We start from the raw sequence: 17,478 nt of genomic DNA on the forward strand, positions 1-17,478 counted from the left end.
GAAAACGTGGAGCGGCATTGACTAACGTACTGAACTTGGGGAGCGGGCCCAATGATCAATGTTTAAACATGCACTTCAACTACATGTTCTTTTACTGAATGAATGAATCATGAAAGTGGTCAGCCTTGCATCATTTGTGATCCTAACCTTTGGGAGATTCTTGTAGAAATGTTTACTAACAGAACCTACTAGCTGCTACAGGGATGAAAGAATGGGAACTTCTGCCCTGGGGAACTCTGAACTCAACCGTGATATAATAAGGTTTGGTGACTCTTGATCGACGACCTTCTTGCAGTTTTAAGCGTTGGCGCCAGAAGACGCTGTTGACTGAATTGTCATTTAGGACACTCGATGAGCTCAGTGATAGCATGGATATCAAATTAAACCTCTGTCAATGTAACTAATTCCTACCATAGGAATAAGATGCATATAATACGCTGTCGTTTGAAAGGAACTAAGGTGTGGAGGGTTGAAATAAAGCTCGAAAGAAGCCGTAAGGGGTAATTTACCTTTCCGAGCGACGGTTCCTATATAACTCCTACTAGAGTACATAGGCTTTCAAGTCCTCTTAAAAGTTCAAGTCACCTAGGTACCTCTGCCTTAGTTGAAGGGCTACCCCCAGGCTATGAAGTTCGATTTCGTGAACTTTTTAAAAACTTCATAGTGATCTTCTGTTCACAAGCAAACTATGAAACTAATAAGTCAATACGGTTGTAACCATGACCGCGGTGACAAACAGTTCGCAACAATGTGCATAACTCTAATGTCATTCAGAAAATGAGGAAAAATCATACCACTCTGAACCAAACACAAATTCTATTGTGGTCATTTCCTTGCAGGTAACGCGGTGAGGTGGTGATTAAACAGGTGCGGAGTTAAACATTCCAGTATTCCGGACAGGCGCCTCCCCCCGTGCTGCCCATTAAAGACGGTCGATGCATTTCTTTTCCCTCCACTTGTGAACAGTAGTAGCTGATTTGAATTTCGCGCGTCAACAAAAATATCCATTTAGGTTATCATATCTCACCGAGCCTTTGTCTTTTTGTAAACTCCAAACAGATTGTCCGGTGGCAAGATCACCCAGCCCTTACCACCGGTAGATCTGCCTGTAAAACGTTAGATTTTCCATGTTCCTAGCTTGCGTAAAACAAAATTCACCCGGAATTGCAATATGTACATCATGCGATACTACAACAGGGAACCTCTGATGTTCAGTTGTTTGTTCATCCATTCTTTTCTCCTTCACTTCTGCATGTTTATGTTTTCATCACACACAAAGATGGGACTTCACAATCAGAGCTGTGTCTTCATTCTGAACATATTATTATTTAGTTATTGTAGAGTGATTCTATGGACAAAACTTGGATCTAGGAATGATACCCAGCGCCACAATGTGCCACGTGATACTGATCGGTTGAACGAGTTCAGTGATAGTCATAACAACCCTAGAATCAAGACAAGTTGCATTATTGGTGATAATTGTTGCATGTTCATGTTGTGTGAAAAGATTTCACGGCGCATGTGGCATTTCACGCGTGCGTTAATGGCTTTGACTTCTGGACTTAGCGCGACGTAAACGGCTCTAAACATTGGCGCAGGCAAACCCAAACACCGGGCCAGGGGAAGAAAAACAATCTAGCCCAGGTACGCATTTTCAGCTCTACCTGCCGGATCACATTTCCTTTTCCCACAATAGGTCTCCTGGCAACGGGCGTCGCGCTGTTTTACACAATTGTGAGGTCGAACCACTCTGAAAATCGCAGGCGGGGTGCCATGCATACTTTTCTTACACCTCCACAGCAAAGATGCGTTTTTAACGCACATACGTAATGTCTCACTCAAGACTAAGACGTGCTAGAAGCAATTTTCTTGGATATGATTTCACTCTGTGAAAAGATATACCCATCACCCCCGAAGTATTCTGAGTAGGTGGTGCCGCATTTGGCGGTAGCCCGCGGGATATGTGGTACGGAACCTGAGCCTAACCACCAGTGACACTTGTGGCGGTGCCCAGCCACACGTATGTGCCGCAGCCACTCTCAACTATATAGCTGTGCAAACACCAAATATTTGTCGTCGACCACCGGGAGCTGAACGTTTGTGTGATCGTGGATTTAGTTCGCGCGTGTTCGTGTCGACATCGGGAGCTTCACAGTGGTGCGGCCGTGCGGGGTTGGTCTGCCTGTAGTCGGCAGGGGAAGATCTAATCTGTGAGTTCGTGACTCCGACAGGTGGTCACGCAGACAAAAGTCTCCCACGTTGATGTTGTCTACGAACTGACAGGTGAGAAGTTCTTGTTGTCCACTTCTTTCGAATTCCCTCACTTGCAACTCAACTGGCTAAGAATGTACAGCGTCGTTCAATGTGTAACGTAGAGCTGCGTTATAAGAGTAGATACTGAGTTCCGTGCCAGTCCCCTATCAAAACAAAACGTGTTCACTCAATTTCTTTTCTAGAATACTTTATGACGTCTACCGACCTCAATAGAATTCGGGTGTGCCACTTCCTAGGTAATGTTAAGTGGTATGCTACCGAAGAACCTAACAACGCAGCTGGTATATATGATCGAAGTAGATAACTCAAGCAAAGTTTATTATAGCCTACCTAAGATATACATAGCTTTTGTATGGCTTCGTTTTGCTATGCTGAGCGGAGGCTACGCCCATGCAGCTATTGCGCGACAATGGCATTAAAAACTAGGCGTATGAAGCCGCAAACGGTGGCGCAAAAGTTTTGAGACCTTGTGTATATGGATGACTGTTTACGTTTCTATGTAATGTAAGCATAACTTCACAAGTAGCACACATGAAAGTGAGACTGTTTGCCTTCTTATCTTTGCATCTGGATAAGAAATCCCTGTGGGAATCAGTTTTCAATCAGCCGTTAAAGTAGTCGGCACACTACAATTGGAGCGTGGCAGTGCCTTGTACAGCATCGCTTCTCTGACCCCACGTCATCTCCTACAGCAGAGGATGTATATAGATCTATGGCATCTCCAAGCAGATACAGAATATGCTTCCTATCACGACATGTGTTGCATATGAACTGTGTGGGCGGGTCTGCCATAATCAGAAAAGGTGTCGCTGCCCCTCCCATACTTCTCCCATGAGGAAGGGCGCAGGTAGGAGTTGCCACCTACATGTCCAGGGCATTAAATGGCGTCCTGTGGTCGGCAGTCGAGGCAACTTTGAGCGGTCACACTGCAGGGGACATTGGTAAAACGTCTCATTGTCGATTATATTTTCTTGTTTAAATAGACATCCTATTAGTACTTGTTTAACTAAATGGTGGATCACAATGACACCCTTCACTGCTCGGAAACCACATCATTGGGTTGAATAGGTTACCAAACTGGTTGCATAGCAAACTGCTTGATTCAGGGAAGATATTGTGTCAGTCTCTCCAGGCAATTTTCGTGATATTCATGAAGTGCGGGACATTAAGCTGGATGTCTCTCTCTAGTATTTCATGAAGCAAGTATTTTAGAGGAATGGCACTCTTGTAATAACCGCCAAAATAGTCCGTTGACACCTGACTCTCGATCACGAAAACCAATCACGAGAGGGACAAAGACTAGAAACGCGACACTTTTGGTGCGCTATAGTGCAGACAAAAAGGAATGGTTCCGTTAGAAATATGCCAATTAGCGGGTAAGATGGGTTCCCTACGTTTCAAAATGTGTGAGATCACTGGCTTTTATTTCGCATGAATATTTTCTTGTCCCTTGTTGAAAGCGTTTAACATGTCCCAGATGTTTCCCCGACGATAAGCTCATTCACAAAGAAACCTTTGCATTCGCTCTTGAATGCCTAGATTATAAGAATTTGTGTAACATTATCTGCTAGCCTGGTACAGCAGAGGTTAATTCAATTGAGGGGACCTCAAAGATTACGTGAGTATTGACCTGTAGCTTTTGGAATGGCAAAAAGTATAACGTGCTCCTAATATTTTCTTTCACTTTCCTCAGTGCGTATTCACTAAAACCACTAATGATGACTTTAAATGTCGCGACGTACCGTTTTATAACGTTACATGTGCCTGTGTTTGATGTACTGTGAGGGCTGTGTACAGTGGCTCGGTGATATTGTGTAAACAACAGTCATTGTTGGAGCCTTATTCTTGTCAAACTCAGATTTAGACCTGCCAATAACACGTTAGTCTTGGTTTTATTTCTGTACTAAATAATTAATCGCCACGACTTAACACGATGCCAACCCAACTGAAGAGAGAGGTCAGGTTTCTGAAAGACGATTGTTACAACAGCATTTTTCTGGAGAGCAATATAATCTGCTGTGGGTCAGAATTTGAAAGGATGAGTTCACATGTGTACATATGACGTGTGTGACCCTCGGCATGCATGAGTTGCAAGGACACCGCTATGTTTTCACTGTGGCACCCTCATTTTCAGAATCTTGGGGAAGTCCATGCCTTTTTAGCTTCCATGTTCTCATCATGATCCTTTTCCCAGCTATATATAAACATTGATTTTTCTGTGTGTGTGGGGGGGGGGGGGGGGAGCTGCTGAAAGGACTCGGGCGGGGGGTGGTGTTAATGGGTTCGACGGCCTACTCTCTTCCTCATTTTGCTCGAAAACGGTGCTATAAGTAGTTCCTACAATTCAAGTATCACTTAAGAAATGTAATCGTGTTTTACATCGCTGCGTGGACTAACAACTGGTTAAACCCCGTCACATGAGGCGAAAATCGATCGGAACACTAGTCTACAAGCTCTAAATGACATTTTCGTGAGTGAGACGCCCGGTGTTCTAACGATCATCTTGCGATTTTTAGGGATCGCCGGCGATTTTCAGGGGTAGTACGATGGTCGCGGTGCAGCCAAACATGTTCTTAACATAAGCGACAAGTCTCAGGAGATCGCAGAGCTCGTTACCGAGTCGCAGATCGTGCGTGCAAGTCGTGCGTAACTCGCAAGGTTATCGGTCGACATTCGATTGACAGTCGTGCGTCAATCCAGCACAGACCTAGTTATTAATCATCGAGCGCAAATCGGATGGTGAACGCCCGTCAGTCGGGCGACGTTCAGGCGACGTTTGCCCGATTTCTGTTTGATTACAAATATCAAATTCCTGGGAATGCGAGGGTTATTCTGACATTGTGGCCCCTGTGGCAGTATGCAGGCTGCCTTTGTGACACACTTTCTTTTCTTTCGTCATTTCTTGTATGCCCGCGCATTTCATTAAATGGTTAAAAAGATTACAACAAAAGAAACAACACTTATTGATCTCTTGCCTTTTTGTGAGGAACATTTTGTGTTACCTTGTTCGTGTGCAAGAGGTCATGGGAGGTTCATTATCATATTTTATTCACCGGCGATCGCACGAGCCTCGCTTAAATGTGACAGGGACAGTTTTTGGGCGAAAAATACGCAAGACCCTCTGAAGATCTTAAAATTTGCCTTCCAGCGGTAGCGAGGTACGTCCGAAGATCGTACATGATGTGACAGGGGTATTAGTGATAGACCAAATCTACCTGTGTCAAAACAAACACAGATCAGATCTTCAGCTCAGCCAGGGCCACGGCTTCTATGCCATAGCCCTAAGAGGAAGACTAGTAGCTAAGGGGGTTAAGGGCAATGTTTCCTGGGGGAGGAGGTGGAACTGGAGCCGGAGGGCTTCCATGTGTAAGCCCTGGATTCCAGTTCAGGTTACCCTCAACCCCGCTTGGAAACACACGGGAATTCCTATGCTTCAAGTCGTTTCAATGGGACGTCGCCGATAGCACGCCGCGGCGAATGGCAGCGATATTCTATTCTCATACTGAGCAACCAGAACGCAGATAAAAGCTCAAAAGTCAACGCTGAACAACAAAGATACTTTCAGCAAGATTAAGTACCATGACGCATTCTTACAGGGCTTATTTACTCAGGTCCCTGGTAGCACTAGTAAACAACTGAGTCTGGAACTGGGAGTGGATTGTAGCGCCTAAACAACTATTTAGTCGTGGCATTTTGTGTGAAAGTGCATATTTCTATTTATGTACAGTACATGTGCAGTTTAGTGAAATGGAAACTAATTGAGCTAGAGAGCCAATAACTGCAACACAAAATGTATGTTTTGGGAGACGACGGGCAAAAACAAATCGAGTAATAATATTGAAAGCCTGAGTATGTATCCTTACATAACATATTTCAAGTCACTTTGGCCGAAAAATAACAATGTGTTGCCTACTGCAGCGGTGCTGGGTATAAAACTGTAGCCTCCGTAGCAGGATCTCCGGGGACTTATTTGGCTTAGAATACGTTATTGCTGGCCATTTCTTTTTGTACTGGGTCGCTGATTGTCGGGCGTCCCTGATTACTGGCCAGTAATGACGGACGGAAGAATAATGACCAAAACGTATCTTTCCTTTTCCTTAAGATAACGTTACATTATAAGGACGAAAATGAGGGGAAATATAATTAATTAACTGGGGGGGGGGTGTATGCGGTAGAAAAGATACATTTTCTTTATACTTTACACAAATTTAACAACAGTTGTTGCTGTTTTACAGAAACCCGTCACTATGGAGACCATGGTCAATGGTGACACTGACGACAGCGATGCTGAAGTTCAAAGCTTAGAGGAGGAAAGCGGCAAACCCTCCATTCCTTCACACTTACACTTTGACCTCTCCGATCGCTGCCTCAGCCACCTTTCAGTCGGTGTCTGTAAGATGGAGGACATTCAGTCTCTAGACCTTCGCAGCAACTATTTGACCTCTATCCCAGACGACATCGAGAATCTCCGAAATCTGAAGGTTCTCAATCTCAGCGGCAACAGGATCGTTGAGTATTCTTTCCTGTCAAAGTTAAGAACATTAGTCGAACTTGATCTATCAAACCAAAACCTGAGAAGTATTCCCGAAGAAGTATTCAATATACATTCTCTAGAAATTCTTCGCGTAGCCAACAACGACATTACTGAAATCCCCAAGAGCATCTTGAAGTTGAAAGGCCTCCGCATCTTAGATGTCTCCGGAAATCGCATTTCGTCGTTTCCAATTTCGACCCTGGGCACCCTGAAGGAGTTGTACATCTCCCGCGTGCAGCTGCAGACGATCCCGGAAGAAGTGTTTGCCCTGGAAGAGCTGGAGGTGCTAGACATTTCAAATAACAAAGTAAAGTATCTACCCGTCAAGCTTGGTAAACTGTACAGACTTCGAGTACTCAAGCTTGGCGGAAATAACGTTTGTTCCTTCGAAGTCATGCCTGCTTTGCAATGTCTACAAGAACTTGATCTTTCAGATATGAGGCTTAAGTCCATTCCAAAGGAAGTGTTTTACCTGACGAACTTGAAGACGCTGAAACTGAACAACAATAAAATCAGAACAATACCGGCGGACATAGAAAGGCCCATGGCCTTACAAACTCTGCTTCTGGACAACAACAAGATATCCAGCGTCTCCGAGGTGCTCGACAAGATGAAGTTCCTGCGTCACTTATCACTTAGCAACAACAACCTGACAGACTCGGGGTTCCCTGTCGATGACGTGGACATTATTAGCCTTGAGCACTTGAATCTGGACGGGAACAAGCTCACAGCGATCCCGACATGCGTCTATCAGGCACAGAAGCTGGTCTGTTTGAGCGCTGAGGGAAACAGGATAAGGGTCCTACCGGAAGAAATAGCAGGCCTGAAAGATATTCGGGTTCTAAAACTCAAGAACAACAGAATCCGACAGGTTGCTGATGACGTCGCAGAACTGTGTGAAATACGTCATCTAGATCTCAGCGAAAACAGACTGAACGGCATTCATCCATCTATACTCGAGATGAGACATATGGAAAGTCTGGACCTGAGTAAGAACCGGGTCATTAAAATTCCCCGCGAAATCTCCCATCTACGGCGACTACAGACACTCAAACTCAGAGGCACAGATCTAAGGGAAGTTAACGAAGAACTATTCACTATCGATGATTTGAGAGAGCTGGACATTGGACAAAATCCTAGAATGTTCATCTCAGAAAAAGTCTCAAAACTGAGGTGTTTAAAAACGCTTAGTCTCGATGGTTGTCGTCTGAGCGGGCTTCCCCGAGAGTTATTCGAACTCCCAAACTTGGAAGTACTCGACATCAGTGACAACGATATTCGCACTATCCCCACAGCGATTGAAAACTTAAAGAAGTTGAAGGTTCTGCGTGCAAACCGACTGTTCTTAGATAGTGTGCCATATTCTATTTTAGGTCTCTGCAAGCTCAGGTGTCTCTTTCTTCAAGGCAATAGAATCCAAAAGATATCTGAGAGTATCTCCATGCTAAAGGAACTACAAGTGTTGGACCTCTCCGACAACAAGATCCGAAGGATTCCTGCTCAGCTCGGAGAAATCAGTACCCTTCAAAGCGTCAATGTCGAGCGGAACTGGGTCACAGACCTGACGCCTATCTGTAGACTGAAGTACCTCGAGACTCTGAACATCGGAAGCAACGGCCTCTACTCCTTACCAGGGAACCTCGTCGAGCTTTCCCAACTTAAGCACCTAAGAGCAAGCCACAACAGGTTAACCAGTCTGCCAGAACAGTTCGGGAAGCTCAGCAGACTAAAGGTCTTAGATCTTACTAAGAACAACATTGAGAGCCTCCCGGACTCCCTCTCAAGTCTCAATGCCCTTTCAGTTCTCCGCCTTGCCTCCAATGACATGTCGTCATTTCCGACAGAGGTGTGTGGGATCAACACCCTGACGGACATTGACCTTTCTAGCAACAAGATACCCTCGTTACCGTTCGGCGTAGGTCTGTTAGAAAATGTGGAGGCCCTAAATCTGAGCAAAAACAAGCTACCAGATGACATGCATGATTTCATCAGTCAGATGACTAGTCTCAAACATCTTGACTTAAGCCAGACTGGCATGACAAAGGTACCCGAAACCATTTCGCGTCTGGAGGAGCTCGAATATCTCAACATCTCTAGTAACAAGTTGCAATACATTCCGTCCGAGATGTTCGAGCTTCCTTTCCTTGAAGAACTCGATGCTAGTGACAACGTCCTGAAGGAATTGCCAGTAGACGCTGTACAGGAGAGTGACGTAGAGCGGTTACTGCTCGGAGGAAACCACCTTGATGAGTTGTCCCGAAACATCAACACGCTGATGTACCTAGAGCGGCTTGATCTCAGTCGCAATAATCTCCGAGACTTGCCAGAAAGTCTCAGCTTCCTACCTTGCCTGGAAATCCTCAATCTATCCGGCAACCGACTCAGGCACTTTCCGCCGGAATTCTCTGGGCTGATGCTCGAGGTTCTTGACTTGTCCGACAATGGGCTTAGATTCGTGCCGAGGGAGGTCACAGATATGCTTTCCTTGCAAACATTGAACATCAGTCGCAACAGGATCAAAGTTATAGGAGACAGAATGTGTCAGTTGGACAGTTTGGTAGACTTAGACATCAGCAGGAATAGCGTAACCAGCATCCCAGAAAACATCTGTCTTCTCGCCAACATGGAGAGACTAACTGCGTCCCACAACAACATCTCTTCGATCATACGGGACGTTTGCGAGCTGCCTAACCTCGAGTACTTGGACCTTCGCCACAACCAACTAGAAAAGGTTCCGACTGACATTGGCAGTCTATCACAGCTTCGCGTGCTATTGCTCAGTGGGAACAAAATCGCCTACGTAACGGCGATCGACCTGGCCAAGGCTGTAGAGCTCGTCCTGTTGGATCTAAGCCGGAATCTTTTGACCTCCATACCGAGCAGTGTGTGTCAGTCGGCGTCTCTCCGAGTCCTGAAACTCAACGAAAACAAGATAGAGGGCGTCCCTACATACATATCGCGTGCGACCGGCCTGACTGAACTGCAGCTCCGCGGAAACAGGATCTTCGTAGTGTGCCGAGAGATCTCCGAGCTGCACAATCTGCGGAAAGTTGATCTTTCGTACAACCATCTGTCCACGTTGCCACTGTCTATCTGCCACATGAGCAACCTGGAAGCTCTTGACATTAGTCACAACAGGATATACTACTTGTCTTCAGACGTTCAAAAGATGAAGAAGATCAGGACTTTTAGAGCAGTCGGAAATAAGATCCACCAGCTTCCGGAACAGATCCTCAAGCTAGACCGACTAGAACATGTCGTCCTACATGACAACAATATCAACCTGTTACCGAGTGTCATGCCCCCTAACGTGGTAACACTGGACCTCAGCTGTAACGGCATCTCCCGATTGGGGTCAAGTTTGGGACGAATGCAAAATCTCGAAGTACTGAACTTGGCTGACAACAGAGTAGACAGCTGCAGAGGTGTGTTCGGTCCGAACACCTTCCCTAGTCTTCGCGTTCTGACTGTGAGAAATAACGCTATCATGGCTCTGCCCAACATAGGTCACTTGCGGTCTCTTACGTCTTTGGACGCAACAGCCAACAGCATTTCGGACCTCGTAGACCTTTGCAATGCTTCAGATCTCCGGGTGCTGAAGGTCGACAACAATCTCATCACAGAAGTTCCCGACGAAATCGCGAAGTTAGAACACATTGAGCTTCTGTCACTAAGTGGAAATTGGCTGGATGATTTGTCACCGCACTTGTCCGAGCTTTCCAAGATTCGCCGCCTTGTATTCAACAGCTGTATGCTCACAGAGGTTCCTCCGGAGGTAGGGGAGCTTCGCACTCTCAGGAGTATTGAGCTAAAAGACAACGAACTGGCAGACTTTCCTGATGTTCTTTTGTACTTGCCGCACCTTGCAAACGTCGCATTAGACGGCAACAAGCTTGACATCATCCCAGACGAAGTGCGACGATTCGAGAGTCTTAAGATTATGAGTCTCTCCAGAAACAACATAGAAACTCTGCCGAGTACACTCTGTCATGTCAACAATCTGCAGTGGTTAGATGTCAGGAAAAACAAGTTAACGACTCTACCGGCAGACATCGTACGACTGGAGGATCCTACGATCTTAACGTCGGGAAACTGCTTGGTTAGCCCTCCACAGGAAGTGTGCGACCAGGGCTTCTCCGCCATTACCAGCTTTTTCGAAGAGACAGGACGGTCGGACGCCGTGCTGCGGCCTCGCCTGAAGGTCATTCTCCTCGGCTCCATTCTAGCTGGGAAGTCGAGTTTGAGAAAATCTCTGGTGAACAATTCCCCGTTCCTGACAGACGTTGAAGCGAGAACTCACGGAGTGGAGCTGGAATCTGTCAAAGTGGAGGACATTGAACTTCTTCTGTACGACACAGGGGGGCACGAGGTTTACGCTCACACGTACAAGTTTTTCCTTGACGCAGCATCACTCCATGTTCTCACAATCAACCTCCGCCACTACTCTCGCAACAACTTCTTCAATGAAGTAGGTGGCTGGCTGGTCGCACTGGCGGCTCGAGTTCCCGGGGCCAACGTCCTTATAGTAGGGACCCATACAGACCTGTGCTCCATGGAAGACGTTCAGATGAAAAGCGAAGACATCTTGTTCCAGATACGGAAGATGGAACGCGACGGAGTACGAGAGCTGGAGAAGCAAATCGGTAGCATAGCTGACATACTTGACGAATCAACTGACAACGACGACATTGGAGACATTCCCTCTGACGGGTCCCTACAACAAAAGCAGAAACATCTCACTCATCTGTTGATCAACCGACTCAACATCATTCCAAACATGGTAACGATTAGTTCCAAGACGTTCTCTGGTATTCCTCACCTGAGAGAGAAACTGGTGGACATCGCGAAAAGCCGAAACATTTTTCCGAACATCTATCGGGAGATTCCGGCTTCGTGGTCGCGTTTGGAAGATGCCCTGGAAGCGAACAGGAGGACAAGCCCGGGAAGGGTGTACCTGACTGTGGCTGAGTTCGCCAGGATAGCGAAACAATCGGCAGAACTGAAAGGGAAGGATGCAATCAAAGCGGCTTTGACATACCTCGACTGTAGCGGCTCTCTGTTGTACAGTCCTGAAGTTGGCCCTTACGTTTTCCACAACCCCTTGCTTCTGATGGATGCATTCAAAATGGTCTTTGAGCATGAACCAGAAGAACTGCTTGATTTCGGCAACCCTGTGTTCAGCGAGTTCGGTCACTTCGACAAATTCAGCTTTGCCCGGGCAAAACGAGACTTTCTGGGGCAGGCTGTTCTGTCGCGAGACATGCTCAACTGTCTTTTGTCAATCTTGAAGGTAGATGCCGAGGTTGTGGACGCCCTGATCGGCCTCATGAAACTCTTCGGCCTCTGCTTCTCCATGCGACCTCGCAAGAACCAGGATTCTAACGAACTTCTCCGTTTCCCGTATTTCCTGCAAGATGAAACCTTTGAAGACTACCAAGAGAACTGGCCCGTAACGCTCCCTGTCGGGATGAAACAGATAGAGATAGAATTTCTGCTCCACAAGCTCTGTCCCCCGGGTCTGTTCGAAACGCTCTGCGCGAGGATCAACCCATACGCGATGTACCGGATCGACTGGGTCAACGGAGTCTATGGGCGAGCCGACGGGAGACACCTGTTGATCGTGCGGGAAATCCTGGACGACCACACCAGCGTGGCGATCGCCGTGCGAGGGGCGAGGGACGACGTGACCGGACTGTGGCGACTCCTGGTTCCGGTGCTGAACGAGATGGAGACTCTGCTCGGCAGCTGGCCAGGTACTTATCCGATATACATTCAACGTCTTGTTATCTAATTATTAGTTTTTGTCTGAAAGTTAAAACTTTTTGATTACCACTTTTGTTGTGGACACATGTTTGCGCTCACACTATTTTCACGACTATTCAAAACACAAAATTGTGCGTGGAGTTTGTTCCTAAACAAATCAGCTAGCTCTGAAGCTAGCAATGTGGGCGTACTTCATAATCAGTCTAGTAAACACTACTTTTACATATCTGTTCTCCTTCAGGACTACGCTACGACCGTTTCGTGGTCTGTCCAGGATGTCTGGAGACCGGCATGCAGTACCCTCAGCGTCTGGACGGTGGCATTCTTAACCAGGCTCACGACAAGCGGACCGCCCGGATCGTGTGTCAGGGCTGCGACAACAAGGGAGAACACCTGGTGGATCCCGATCTACTCTTCCCACCGTCGTCAGGTATCTTACTCCGTTATTCAACCTAAAGTAGTACCAAACTTTTTGCATACTTAAACCTCTTTCCGTGCCACTTATGTTTCATTGTGTTTGAATAAGTCTCCTCAATGACTGAAATAACAAACACTACTTCTGTTTTACATGTATATATTATGTATCGAGTAACAGTCAAACACAACTAGACTTCTTCATCTTTCCTGCTTCATGACATAATACCGAGTGTTCTCATTCTCCACCATGCTCCTCTCTCTTCCCAACTGAATTATGGCTCCAGGAGAACATGTAGAGGACTTCGACCTGTTCTTCTCCCTATGCTTTGGTAGGTACTTGATTTTTATCTTTCATTTCTAACCTCCCAGTCAAATTCGATATTTCTTTCTGCTATTTGTCATGTTGATCCTTACAAGACATGGCCCTTGATTTACAGAGCGACTTGAGAAGAAACCCAACAAAGCATCAACGAGGACCCCGAAACACGAAGGAGCGGCGGCAAAGAAGACAGCGCGTCGCCGTCATGACAGCGTACCGAAGACGTATGTTCTTCCGTCCTACATGTTTCTTGACGGCGACGACGACTTCATGACATTTGATGTGGACGTTGACATCAACGTCGATGAACCCCCGAATGTCGCCATCTCCACGTCATCAGGATCGACCACTGAATGGTCACACACGGAGGGTGACATAAGCGATGATGAACTATGGCACCCAGGGGAGGATCCGTTAAAGAACACGGGCACGACGGACCGCGTAGACTGCGGGCAGGAAACGGAAATGGCGTATGACCTCCATGGTATGTCGTTGAAAGCCACAAAAGACGCCAGTAGCCATGGCGACAGTTTTCTCAGCCTCAGCCTCCCAAGTTTGACGGACGACAAAGATGACGATTTCAGCTGCGAACCCATGGAGATGGCGTCGTCCACTGATGAAGAAAACGAAGCAGTGACACAGAACATTCAGAACTGGGACAACCTGTCCGTGCAGAGCTATGATGAGGCCATGGCGCCTTACTACGTGCCTTATGATGGTGACGTCCTCCATGACATGGACATCAGGCGCAGCGGCCACTACAGACCCAAGTGTCTGCTCATGTAACATGTGACTGTCAGTATTAATCATAGAGTCTTGTAACGTTAGATTAAACTTAGCGTAAAGGTACAGACTCTAACAATCTTTGGTGTACATGTACTCACGGCGGATACAGACAGAACTACATTTTCGTACACCGTGTACATTTGTAACTTTAATGATTACTAATTTACACTATGTACGACACTGCAGTTCAGTGCTTGTATCTGCGGTAAAAACCCCGAGGGACGTTTTAAAACTTTGTTTTTTTTAGAAAATGTTCTTTGTGCAGTGTTTGTTTTGCAGTTAAAAGAGTTCATCCATATATGTTGATTTATGAGTTACGCAATATGTAGAAGCTTGCAGTGCAATGTATGATATATTCTATTCACATAACAATACGTCCGCGTACGGTTGTAAAATCACTCTCAGACCAGTTCAATACATCCAAATCACTTGAATACACAATGTATAAATCACCTGCGACCAGATATCACAATTAATGGAAGGCATGTCATTGATATATTGTCATTCTGTCAATGACAAGCAATATTCGGTGTTCTTCACGGTGTCAGTATTAAACTATTACTGAAAGTTAATTGGCATGAGGTAGTCTAAGAGAGCACTTGTAAGAGCACTTAGATATGTATTGCAGTTAATTAAACTGTTCGTAAATTCATGTACCTAAATATGTTACTGTTTAAGCATGACGTGTTGGCACTAAACGCCTGTGTGTGATATACTCGTACAAACAAGTTTTTACCAAGGTGCTGCTGCCTCTATTTCGTGTGCTTTTTTCAATTCACGGTGTTAGATCGGTTAAGAGGCCAAACTCGGCTTGTGCAATTTCTTCCATGTCATCGAGAACCGATTTCAGAGATAGCAGGCGGGGTCTAGAATTATCTAGAATTATCTCCTACCTTAATGTTAGCCTTTTCGAGTGACGGGTTAGCATTGATTATGCAAATAAGGTCCACATTTGCATAAATCTTATCAGTTGATCATCTTCTCCTCTCGAACAAACAAAGGTCTTTCAAAGTATATGAAAATCTTATGTAAAGCCCCGGTCACAAAGCGCGTACGATTCCTTGCGATTCCTTCCGATGCGCAGGATAAGCGCAGTGCGTCGTAAGTCGGGGGAGAATCGGAAGCAATGGTTTAAGTATATAAAGCCGTGGTCACAAAGCGCGTAGTGCATCGTACAATGAGGTCATAAGAGCGTGCCTGCGTCAATCGCAGTGAATCATAGTAAATCGGGGAGTGTCGTATGGCGAAAAATAGAGCTGAAATGGATTTTGAACATGTTCAAAATTTCGCTATCGTCGTCAGATTTTATTTGCCCCCATAGCAGACTTCATTATGGCAATTTTTGTCTACTGATGAGGTTATAGATTTATGAATTGTTAGCATGTTGTGATGGTTTCAGTTTTCCCTGATATTGTGGATATTGACGAAAAGGGAAAATATATCAGTCGCAACTGCCACAGTCGCAACCAGAGAACAGCGCGCCCCGCACAGGTGATGCAGACAATTGTTTGATCGCTTCATGCACGTGAATTTATAATTAGATCAAATCTAAGCTCTCGTCGGTCTTAGGTCAGTTTACCATAATCGTAATAACCATGGGGACAACTCGAACATAAAGGCAGGCTCTATGAGTCGGAAATATATATGATATAATGCTTATGATATGATTTTTGTATGATGGCATCTTTTTGTTGATAGCATATCATGAATGAATGAATGAATGAATGAATGAATGGTTTATTGAAAAACGACATACCTCGCAGCCAAAGGCTGAATTGCGTATACGGTACAAGTGTGGCACAGTAACATGTCTCAACTTATCGTACACTTTAAAACTTTAAGATTATGATACGATCTTCGAAAGAACCTGACACGTAGAGCCGGCAAGCAGGCCAAGATAATCATACCAGTACTCACGCTTGATGTGAACTTGTAATGCTCTTGTTGTCATGGTCTCTTTTAATCTATTTTTACAGTTAGATACAACATGTATATTATAGGAAGGTATTCAACAGCTTAGTCCACATTTTGTTGGTTAAAGAAGCACAAAAGCGGCCAGGCGGCTATTCAAAAGAGACACAAGTGAAAAATCGTAAGACGCTGGAAAAATTTTGAACACCATCCGATGCGTTGCGATGGCTGATTTTGCTTACGATTTTGCTGCGATTTACTGCGCTCATCGTACGATACGCGGAATATACCAGCGCGCAAGAAATCGTACGCGCTTTGTGACCGGGGCTTAAGCAAAGAAGCCTATCACGGCACTTTATCAAATTTAACCGATCCCTGATTTTCGTAATTCATGTCTCAAGGTCCCCTAACTTGGTTACTTAACTTCTAAATGGTGCTGGTATGAAATTCCCGTCATTTATATCACGTTTTCACTGATAATGTAAGTTGCGGTACCATTGAAAGCCGCTGGGAGGCCCCTTCACGGCCGGACTTTCAGTTCGTTTTCCCGACACAGTCAGTGCCCACCTCCAAATATGATAAAGTTCCATCCACAGCTTCTCAAGTTATGCCGTCCACATACCGTCAGTCAATCACCTAACCTCAAATAACCTCAGAATCTAAACCTTGATCAACGTAGCCTTCTCGATAAGGGCAATAAGTGGAGGATGAGACTTTTTGTTAGCAAGGGATGTCTCGTTCCCTGATTGGCCTATCAGGACTCCTTTTACATTGTAGATGAGGACTTTGCTCAGTACAAAATAGAATGTACAGTCATATGATCATAGACTCCCCGTTGCTTAGAAAATACGATACTGATCAGTATCTGGCATGATTGAAGTGACAGAGGTTTCAGTCCACGTTATAAGGTCCATTTGGAATTCAAACCCGAATGTGGCGCGAATCTTGCAAATTCTTCAGTCCGACTGGTTCTGCTTGATTCCTGCTCATGTGGCCTTCAAAGTTACTAAAAACCGGCCTTGCTTCATACCCCTTAGCACGAGAGGAGGAATGATTTTTTTTGTATACCATTTTGGCGTATTCGTAGAGATAATGATGATTTGTAGTTGATTTTATAAATTCTCACCGCATTCTAGATATTTAAGCGCGCACATTCTTGTGGTCAACCCTAACGTTGATGTTTTTTGACATGCTGAAAACTTTCGTCCAGTCAGGTGAATTTATAGTGGAGAAATATCGAACGGCATCCACAGTGTATTCTCTTTGAAATACACTTCAAACGCACATCCGGAAAGTTTTGCCTTGACAAATACGTCCGGAATGGCGGAGGCACAAATATCTTGCATGAGAATTCTTGAGTGAGAATTTCTAGCACTACGAATACCCATGAATATACAAATAATTTTTTTCATTCAGACGACATCCCGGCTCATTCCGCCTCTGTGAAGGGGACTTGAAAGGATCCAGCCACCAC

General features: G+C 45.4%; 1 protein-coding gene across 2 annotated transcripts; it reads left to right on the forward strand.

Moving 5' to 3' along the window:
* The first annotated feature begins 1,650 nt into the window (after nt 1–1,650).
* On the forward strand, nt 1,651–14,836 carry LOC118414282. Of its 2 annotated transcripts, XM_035818213.1 has the most exons (5): nt 1,651–2,283; nt 6,510–12,561; nt 12,813–13,001; nt 13,273–13,317; nt 13,426–14,836. In XM_035818213.1, exons 2-5 carry the CDS (start codon nt 6,522–6,524, stop codon nt 14,091–14,093), a joined length of 6,942 nt encoding a protein of 2,313 aa, XP_035674106.1. In that variant the 5' UTR covers nt 1,651–2,283; nt 6,510–6,521; the 3' UTR covers nt 14,094–14,836. The 2 variants fall into 2 exon arrangements, with proteins under 2 accessions (XP_035674106.1, XP_035674107.1); XM_035818214.1 differs by lacking the exon at nt 13,273–13,317 and having other exon boundaries at nt 1,652–2,283.
* The last annotated feature ends 2,642 nt before the right edge of the window (nt 14,837–17,478 follow it).

This window comes from Branchiostoma floridae, chromosome 4, assembly GCF_000003815.2.
Source record: "Branchiostoma floridae strain S238N-H82 chromosome 4, Bfl_VNyyK, whole genome shotgun sequence".
NCBI lineage: Eukaryota > Metazoa > Chordata > Leptocardii > Amphioxiformes > Branchiostomatidae > Branchiostoma > Branchiostoma floridae.